This window comes from Myxocyprinus asiaticus, chromosome 26 (genome assembly GCF_019703515.2).
Source record: "Myxocyprinus asiaticus isolate MX2 ecotype Aquarium Trade chromosome 26, UBuf_Myxa_2, whole genome shotgun sequence".
Classification (NCBI taxonomy): domain Eukaryota; kingdom Metazoa; phylum Chordata; class Actinopteri; order Cypriniformes; family Catostomidae; genus Myxocyprinus; species Myxocyprinus asiaticus.
Genome location: NC_059369.1, coordinates 18,767,568 through 18,778,287, shown reverse-complemented (window position 1 = coordinate 18,778,287; position 10,720 = coordinate 18,767,568). Strand labels below are relative to the sequence as shown.

General features: G+C 34.1%; 1 protein-coding gene across 2 annotated transcripts in view; it reads left to right on the top strand.

The window, feature by feature from the left end:
* Positions 1-4,069: 4,069 nt before the first annotated feature.
* LOC127417370 (protein MTSS 2-like) overlaps positions 4,070-10,720 on the top strand; it is a 40,560-nt gene continuing 33,909 nt past the window's right edge. For both annotated transcript variants that reach the window (XM_051657367.1, XM_051657366.1), the window contains exons 1-2: positions 4,070-4,615; positions 10,602-10,663. In XM_051657367.1, coding sequence (XP_051513327.1) covers positions 4,544-4,615; positions 10,602-10,663 — 134 coding nt within the window. In that variant the 5' untranslated portion in view covers positions 4,070-4,543. The remainder of the gene's footprint in view (positions 4,616-10,601; positions 10,664-10,720) is intronic.

The window sequence follows — 10,720 nt, the reverse complement described above, 5'->3', positions numbered from 1 at the left end:
ACTCAAACATATGTTTATCTTAATATAGGAACACAGAATCATACTTCCGTTAGTTCCCTTCCTGTTGTTCCACATCAAAATTGTGTGTGTGATGAAAAATATTACACTGCAAAAAGCATTTTCTTAATCAGTATTTTGTTGTTTTCCGGTAAAAAAAAAATCTCAACATCATTAAAACAAGATATATTTACTAGAGAAGCAAAATCTAGTGAGATATTAAAGGGATTGTTCACCCAAAAATGAAAATTCTGTCAACATTTATTTACTCTCACTGTTCTAAACATGCATGACTTTATTTAGTTAATGGAACACAGCCAGCATTTCTTTAATGATAGTTTCAGTCACCATTCACATTCATTGTATGGACAAAAAAATGCAATGAAAGTAAATGGTGGCTGCACCTGTCATTCTGCCTAACATTTCCTAATGTTCCATGAAAAAAAGAAAGTTAAATGTGTTAGAACAACATGAGGATGAGCAATAGATGCCAAAATGTTCATTTGTGGATGAACTATCCCTTTTAGACTTATTTTCAGAGAATATATCTTGAATAAAATGTATTTTTCTCACTCAATTGGCAAATAGTTTCTCTTGTTTTAAGCATAAAACTCACTCAATTTTGTTTAGATTTTTGCCTAATTCTTTAGTGCTTTTATCACTTATCTTGATTCAAATGTATCAGGCCTTTTTTCAGGGACTTAAGTTGCAGGAAATGTTCTCTATTCAACCTTTTTCACCGACAAGGGTCATTCTCTGATAGGCTGTGTGTGTGGTGATACTGTACCATCTACGTTACAAAAGAAAGCTGTCATATATGCAAGGGTTGCACTAGATTGAAAAGCATAAAGCTTCCTTCTTGGCTTATGAGTGAACGTGTCAAAGTTATAATGTATACAGCTGCCTGAACACTATGAAGGTCAGAGGTGGCTCCTTGACTTTATCTTTTGAAGGAATTAAGCTGGTTTATAGAACAGAATGTTCCTGGTTGTGATGTCACAAGAATAAAACAACATCCTACTCATTTGGAAATGTTCTGGAGGGCTTTTAGATTTCTTTAGCAGTAGTCCAGGAAACTGTGGTTAATGTTTCACTGAGCTCAGTTATATTCAGTTGGCTCAAATTTTAAGTGTATATCAAACCAGCTTTTTGATGGTTCATCAGACAGTTATTCAGCTGTGAGCAGCAGAGTACTTTGTTGTCGCTGAAATTCAGTTTTTGAATTGTTTGATTTTTTTTTTATTTAGTTATTATTATCATTATTATTTGTTTATTGGTTTAATATGTTTTTGTACACATACTGTTGAGCCTGTCAGACAAAAATAATATCTGTTACTGAGCATTTTGGAATGGGGGCTAAAGAAACATGGAAATCAATTTTGGCTATTAAATATATTTAAATGCAGTGATGTGCAAAAACATACAAGATAAATAACTGAACATTTAGTCAGGAATCAAGGGTAAACAAAGAGAACTTTAATGCTTAAGAAAGTGAATAATAACTCCGGATACAGTAACTTCATAGAAAATAAAATAATTATTTTCTTTTTATATTATGAAAGTCACATTTGGAAAAAATCATTCTGGAAATATTGTTAACTGATCACACAACAATTCTACTGCATTCTTTGTTCATGTTAAGACACTGTAAACAATGTGGTTTGTGTATCCAGTATTTAGTGCTTTAGTACAAACTGTGATGGAAAACAGTGGCTCAAAGGCAAAATTTGTTTATTTGATATAAGACCCATTCCTTCTGTTTCTCAACCACATGGTTACATAACTCTATGTACTTACATAACGTCCTTTCCAGAATTTAATGAAGGAAAATCTGAATTTTATGGACAAGTAGCAGAGTACCTGCACACATACACAATATGTGGTACATATGTTTGTGAAGATGGGAGGTCGAAGGGAGAAGGATAGACAAAATAGCTGTGTAAGTGTAATGAATCACTGTGATCACATCCCTCATTTAGCTCTTGAGGGACAGTGTTCGGCAACCAGGTCAAGGTTTAGGACAGGTTGAAGGTTGAAGTCTTAAGGGATTCCGTTGGGATCACTGGAATTGTAAAACTTGCTGTTTTCAATTTCCTCTGACCAGAACTCGTCTCATCACGTTAAATGATTAAATAATTTATAATTAATTGATTCATTTATAAATAGGTTAAATGTTGATACCCCACCTAACCGCAGATATAAACCAACAGAACCCAAGTTACTATTCAGTGACTAAGCAGAGATTTTCTTGGTTATAATTTCCATATCTATAACATGTACAAAAAGTCTAGCAATAATCTTTGGAGACCACAGTCCTGTTATCAAAATAAATAAATAAATAAATAAGTAAATTGGAGAGCCATTAGTAAAGAATGCATGTTGTATGCATGTATCGGTAGTTAACATGACATGTCAAGCAAAGGCAGAACAGTTTCCTGCAGTGTAATATTGTAATCTATAATTACTTCTCATTGCTTTTCTAATTTGTAATTAATAATTTTTCATGCAGTTTATGGCTTAATAATAGTTGAGACATCACACAGAATTAATGAATGTAATGAATTAATGAAAAATATATGACAATTTTCACACAACATGACTATTTAAAGGGGTAGTTCACCCATTTAAATAGATATACCAGGAGATATCATGATATCCCAGGTGTGTATGACTTTCATTTTTCACCAGAAGACATTTGAAGAAAATTAGAAAAATATCTTAGCTCAGTAGGTCCTTAAAATGCAAGTGGATGATGATTCGACTTTTAAAGCTCCAAAAATCACAGATAGTCAGCATAAACATCATCCATACGAATCCAGCGGTTAATGTATTCTAAAGTGACACGATCGATTTTGGTGTGAAAAAGATCAATATGTAAGTACTTTTCTAACTGTAAATCATCGCTTCAGGTCAGCAGCGGTATGCACGCATGACGTAATCGCATTGTTATGTGAGACACAGGAGAACTGACGCACCCAGAAGAGCAGCGCTGTTTACAACTGAGTAGGAGGAACACTGTACAGAAGCTTAGTTGGTTTTGGTTTAGATCTGTATTTGTATCTGTTTGTTTACTCACAATGGTGCATTTGTGTGTGTAGCCTGGATGTCTCAACTGAGAGGAGAGCGTGAGATTATGTCCGTAACGTGGCAATGCGAATATGTCACATGAGAGACCGCATGAACTCCACACCCGTGAAGCTTACCGATAGCTATCTTATCGCTTTAGAAGACATTAATTTAACCGCTGGAGTCGTATGGATGACGTTTATGTTGACTGTCTGTGATTTTTGGAGCTTCAAAAGTCTGATCACCATCCACTTGCATTTTAAGGACCTACTGAACTTAGATGTTTTTCTGTTTTTCTTCAAATGTGTTCTGCTGAAGAAAGAAAGTTATACACACCTGGGATATCATGAGTGTGAGTAAATCATGAGAGAATTTAAATTTTGGGGTAAACTATCCCTTTAATGTTATTTTAAAGTAAAATAATTTATAAAATTATAAATTATTATATATATATTTCAACATATGCTGCACTAATACAGTTTTTTAAATTAAGAATTGTATATGTTAACATTAGTTAATGCATTGTGAACTAACACGAACAAGAGGATATTTATTCATTAACATTAAGGATTAATAAATGCTGTAATAAAATATTGTTCATTGTTAGTTCATGATTCCTAAAGCATTTACTAATGTTAACAAATAGAACCTTATTGTAAAGTGTTACCCAGATTCCTGTATACATAAAATGTTAACCTAAAATCTTGATGTTAAAATAAGTTTGTCTTTGTTAGCCTATTAGTCAACCATCCTTCTGATAGTTCTATTAAGTTTGTGAATTTAATAGTTTGAAAGGTTTTATTACTGTTTTGCATTTAAAAACTAAGCGCACTGTCCATTCAATGGCACGCAGTGACAGCTGCGCTGTTAAACTTAGGCACACAAAGGCACTTTCAGTAAGAATAGCTCCTTTAAAGGGACCACCGTTCAATTGTCCTCTCCCAACTTGCCATATGTCTGCCCTTAAGCCCCGCCCCTTAAGTCCCTGATGGACCGCCCACCAACCTGGAGGATCGAATATCGCGTCCGTCTCGCACTGCATCATTCGCCTCATTATTTTATCCAAAAATCGCTTTTTCTGTGGCAGTGTTTGAGCTGAACCCCTTGATGCCGGTCGCCTAAGATTGTTCATGCGGATTAGACAGCACAGATTGTTATTATGATACATCAGTCGTCTTCTGTATCCTTTGGCAGAGCGTAGACTGGGGGTTGGGAGGGGAGAACCAGATCTTTTGACCCAGCTGCATCATTCCCTGGATAACGGGCACAGAGCCACCCGACAGCCTCAGTTGTTGTTTTCTTTTATGCCGACATCTGCTGCATGTTGCTTACATTTGCATCCAAAGCAACAAGCCGACCGCATTATGATGTGATGGACCACTTTCATCCCTAAAGAGGAAATTAATTAATTTGGATCAGAATATTTGATATATTTTAGTTGATTCATTGAGAGTAGAACAACAATCAAGGACTTGGTGACATGATGGAGAGTGTGGAGAAGGAGTGCGGAGCTCTGGGTGGATTATTCCAGGCGATAGTCAATGATATGAAGGTACCAGCGCTGTTTAATTGATGCAAAGTATCCAAGATGTTGCAAAACGGATGGCTGTGTTTTACTGCCTTTGTTTTCATTAGAGCTCCAGCTGCCTGCACCACTGATGCTGTGATTAATGAATGATACGGTGGTCTCAGCATGGAGAGCTTTGTTGTGAAATGAACATTTGAAGCCTTTTGTAGATGTTAGAATATATAAAATGTTAAAGCATGTCATCCATTCCTTTTCTGTTAAAAAAAAAAAAAAAACATATATATGTATATATATTTTAGTTCATTTAAAAGAATGTAAGAGGAAAATAATTTTCATATATATATATATAAAACCTTCAAAAATAATTTTTTTATACAATAGGGTCTACATATTATTTTACAGTATATGAAGCATGGCCAACACCCACTTGACCAGGCTTTAATAGATAAAATAATATATTTTGGAAGTTATGTGTTTTTTCATAAGTGTCTGATAATGTTAGGAAAACACTGAGATGCACATATAGTTCTAGTTTTAAATGGAGCAGATAATCATATTTTAACCTAATGAATTATACCTAATATAGCACTTAACATTTACTGCTTTGGTAATGGTGCACTAACACGTCTGCCCAGGTATCGGTTGTCCAATGAGCAAAAGACATTAACCACTATTTTGGACTCCAGTCAAAATATCACTCAGGTGCACCCACTTTCAAATAGATGATTTCTGGAAGCAAAGTTGATGTGCAAGCATTAAGCTTGGCTCATAAAGTGACATAAATGCACTTGCATCAGATTCAGTTTAAATTTGGACCTCAGCTGCACTCTCACTTGTTCAGAATCCTGTTCTGACTAAATATTGCTTTGAAATACAGTGAATAGTCATAAATTAACAGAAGCATAAGTAATACAAATGTAATATTAATGAAAAATGTTTTAGATTGAGAAGATAAATATTGATGCTTATGCTAACTGTGGGTAATTTGGGGATTTATTGGTTGATTTTGTGATATTAGTGGTTCAGTGTGGTCCAATATAGCCTTGCAAATATCAATAAGACAGGCAATATTAATTGGCATGTAAATATATACACTCCACACCATTTGTTTTATCCATATATGTACTGTATGTTAAGAAAGGCCATTTTTAAGCATGCTATAATCATTTTCCTTAATTACAACAAGCCAATGTGTTATTTAAATTAGTATTTCTGTGGGGAAATTTGTAATGTCATCAGAACGGGATGCAGTATTTTATTGACAGAGGGAGCCAAGGTCTTTGCACATTTGTGTCAATAAGTTGAGTAGAATATGCTCTTCTGTAACACATTTAAACTAAGCAGCCTCTTGTGGCCATCTCTCAGATATGATCTCGTTACTGCTATTTTCAAGTTTTTTTGGAGTGCTTTTCAGGCTGTTGATTTGCTGGAGCAGAACACTGTGGCTGCATGTACCATTCCATAAATGGTTTCCATGTTCTCATGCAGCTCCAGTAGTGAATGTTACTGTTGAAAGTTGGCATTTGAGTGAAGTTCAGCGTCCAGAAGCCAGATCTAGAGTTCATATATTGTGAAAGGCTCCAGACTTGGCTCAAGACCAATCCTGGCAATGCTCAGCGTGTTTGTCATGCAGTTTATCAAAACTTGTAAAGAGGGCATAGACTGTGAGTTTTGTAAGGTCAGAGATGATATGTTTAGGTAGGGCAAACTCATATCTTTGAGCGTTTCTGTATTCAGTGCCTTTATAAAAGATCAAAATCTCTCTCTCTCTCTCTCTCTCTCTCTCTCTCTATATATATATATATATATAAAGTTTACTGTCAAGGCCAAAGGTTTATGAAAACTAATAACAGAAACAGAACTCTTGTACTGATTCTCTACAAAACTGAAATTAAACTGAATAAAACTAATATGGAATTAAATACAATAAACCTAATTATAATCAGCAGTTCATAATTTAATAAATAAATTAATACATTATTTTGTATTTAGTTTTAATTATGTTTTATGTTTTATTGTGAAATATGTTTTTAAAAATGTATGTTAGTCATAACTCTAATAAACTGAGTTAAAAAAAAGATTAGAAGAAGAAAATTATATTGTATATTAGGCAAAATATTTGAGCTTTAATTTTCTTCCTCCCCTGCTTATTTAAAAACAGTTACTTTTTCTGTACACAGTGAATAGCATTCTTTCTTTTTTTTATATATATATATTATTTTGCAGTAAGGTCAACATTTTTGATGTTTGCAAGCTTTTAGGTTGTGACGGTGATAAACAGAGCCTTCATGAATACAGGTAATCGCATGGGCTAAAGTCAGTTTCAATATGAGTTGGTGTGTTAGGGCTTTACTCTCATGCTGTTTGCTGTCTTTTTTTGGCCACAGGGGCTGTCGATTACCCTACAAAGTGTAACATGCAGTCTAATTGCAACTGACAACATATTTTGGGGTTAATCAGACTTTTGTTAGGATTTGGCATTATGATTCCACTCATAATGCCAAAAGGGTCCTTTCATCAACAAAGAACAAGAGAGTGACATTTAATACTATTGATATATAAAATTTTATCAAGAAAATGCATAACTGTAACAAAAAACATTTACCATTTTCTTTGCTTTTGATCAACTACTGCAACTGAATAGTTTAATCAAAGATTATCCACTATGTAGTCAAATACATAAGAGCAGGGGTCAACCTGATTTTTGCTTATCTATAATGAAATGCAAAAGAGGTGTAAAAATATGCTATAAAATATCCTGAATAAAAACTTAAGTCAGGTCTATGCCTGTCTTGCAGTATAAGTGAATTGGTCACAGCATTAGTTAGGATGATCAAGACGTATAAAACATAAAAGCTGTCTGACACTAAAGAATGGGGGATCCTCCTGGATTTGAGGTTCTGAGGACTGTTCTTAACCTGCAACGACCTTCTTGGTTCAGCTGTCTCAGTCTCAATCTCCTCATGTCCTCCATGGCCTTACTACCTGAAAGCTAATTAATCACCAGTGAGATAGAGATAGAGTTTAAGTTAGAGTTAGTGTTAGAGTCTAGAGGTAGACCGATATATCAGTTTTACTGATTAATTGGTGCCGATAGTTCCTTTTTGGAATTATTGTTATCGGCAAAAATCTATGCCGATAGTTGCCAATAGTTTTTTCATAATTTCATAATTTCTAAATAAGAGTCCCAAGTTTGTTTCGGGCTTGTTTATACTTAAAAGTCCCGCATAATGCACCAACTCTTAAATTTTTATGGTTATTTTTTAGATTTTGGTTGAACAATAAACTGCATCTGGGATTTTATTCATTTAGTACTCTTTGTCTGTGCCCATCATAGTAAGGAAAGAATACGATTTTTTTTTTTTTTTTTGACGTTCTATAAATACATTTGAAAAACTATCGGCTGATTAATTGGTTATCGTCCTTTCCCACTACCTTAGTTAACGGTATCTGCAAAATCCACTATCGGTCAACCTCTATTAGAGTCTAAAAGATATGTTGAGCCTATGAGGTTTTGTTAGCTTTGTTTAACCCTAGAACGCACGTGTACTCATGTGTAAACTTACCCTTATGTAATGCATATGTGAGTCAAAAAAGACCCAGTTGAAATCTAGATGCTTATTCTTTATAAAACTTCTTATTTTTTTCAAGAAAAACTTACTCTAATTATATTTATATAAGTAATTTAAAATGTAAAATGGTTGATATATCTTTTAATCAATTTTGAAGTTTCACACTCATTGAAAATAGAGTAGGAGTTTTGGGTGTCAGTGTAAAAAGCTTGTATAACAGAAATATGGGCAATTTCCATGTTTGGTGGAAATGAAATGTCTCAACAACTCTACCCACTCAAAAACATCCAAATTAGTACAATGGACTTGGATAAAATGCTTCTTTATTATTATTATTATATATATATATATATATATATATATATATATATATATATATATATATATATATATATATATATATAAATGATAAACTTGTAATATGACGACCTTATGTACTCTATATTAGCATATGACACCATATTTCTGTATTACTCTATGCAGCTAGAGTTGTTGTTCAGAGTGATGAGGCGTATGGAAAAAAGTAAAGTTGCAGGTTCAAATAGACACCATAACCATTGTACCTGTGACGTGAACTAGGTATCTAACCTCAGGTTGCTCCATGAGGACCGTCCCTGTAATGGCTGTAATATCAGGCACTTTGGATATAAGCATTGTCTGAATGACAATTTTCTATACTTGCATACAACACATAAACATAAACGTGAACATAGTATTTAACATATATTTAATAACATAACAAATGGAAACTGAAAATAAAATGTATTACTATGTATTACAAAAATTATAGCAGTGTAAAATGCATTGAATACCATAGGAAACACATTTGGGTTATATAGGACCCACGTGTGCATTCTAGGGGTAGTGATTTCACATGATAGAAGACACCTTAATTGTGGAATACCTGGAGTGGCAGATCAAAAGACCACTTCATATAAAAATTATGTCTTAAAAACTAGACACGAGGTCATTTTTTACCAACATATGCGTTCTAGGGTTAAGTCAGTTTTAGAAATTGTAATTAAAGAACAGACAAACCTCTAAATAGAGAAAGAGCATGCTGGGTACTAAGTGCAAAATCTGTAATTTAATTTTAGTTGCACAGTGCACACAAGTTATACACAAAACACAAGAAAACATTGATTTCAGTGTCAACAAACAAAACAACCAGGAGTGAAAAGCACTGATCAGTGCTTTGAAAGTAGCATGAAATAACAAAATACCACTGTATATTGTTCAGTATGTACTGTATGTTTCTCAGGTGTTCAACCATATGGCTTCTGTTTTTTTCTACATTTTGGTGGTTGTGTCTGCAAATCTGGTCTCAGAAGCCACACATGCTACAGTTTTTGACTACCACATTTCGCTCACTGTCCAACTTTTAACACAAACATGCTTTTAAGACCGTGGTTGATCTTCATTTGGAATCTGCTGAATATCAGTTTCAGGTTATTGAAATGCACTTTTAAAACACACATAGGTCAAATCTGTTCTTAGACTCAAGACCATGACTTGTCAGACTTAAAAGAAAACAGACAAACTGCAGCCTGCAAGTGGTTTAGTGTTAAGTCTTGCAGGTGAGCTTAAAGGGATAGTTCACCCAAAAATGAATATTCTGTCATCATTTATTTACCCTCATGTCGCTCCAAACCTGTATGCATTTATTTCTTCTGTGGAACACAAAAGAAGACATTTAGAAAAATGTATCAGTGTTTTTGTCCATACAATGAAAGTCAGTAGGGTTCAATGCTGCTTTGGACACCATTGACTCATTGTATGGACAAAAACAGTTGAAACATTCTTCAAAATATCTTCTTTTGTGGTCAACAGAAGAATGAAGTGCATACTTGTTTGTAGTGACAGGAGGGTGAGTAAATCATGACATAATTTCCATTTTTGGGTGAACTATCCCTTTAAGAAGGGCTATAAGCACAATTTCAGAAAGACTTTTACAGTCCCTAGAAATGTCAGTTTTCTAAAAACAGCCATTCTCTTGAATTGATACAGTGTTAAGTTAAGCCGTAGGCCTATTAACAGCAGGTTTTCATTTGTGTTTTGTAAAAGTTATTGCGTTTTAATCATGATAATACATCATATTTTTTAAGATGAAACTCTTTCATCTCAGTCACTCTGTTATCGTTTTACTGTTGTTAACTGAGAACTATTAAGCCATGGTGACAGAAAAGGTTTGCACAACTGGAAAATTTTGTGTTGATGATACCGTAGAGAATGTACTCCCAAAACAGATGGAAGAGTGTCATGACTGTTTATACTCAAAGAGACATCTGGTCCTCATCTGAAGTGTTTTGCTCTGTCTTTGTGGCACATGGGGTTCAGAATGCGTCTGTGTGGGTTTACCTATGTGTATGTCGTACGGTTTTGAGGTTTATGTCCATACTAACTCTCTTATGTGTCTCTCTCTACTTTCTCTTCTGTAGTATTCCTATCCGGTGTGGGAAGACTTTATTGCAAAGGCCACAAAACTTCAATCCCAGCTAAGGTAATGACCTAACAGTTCACAAGTTATTATTATTATAATTTTTTATAGCTTTTATTT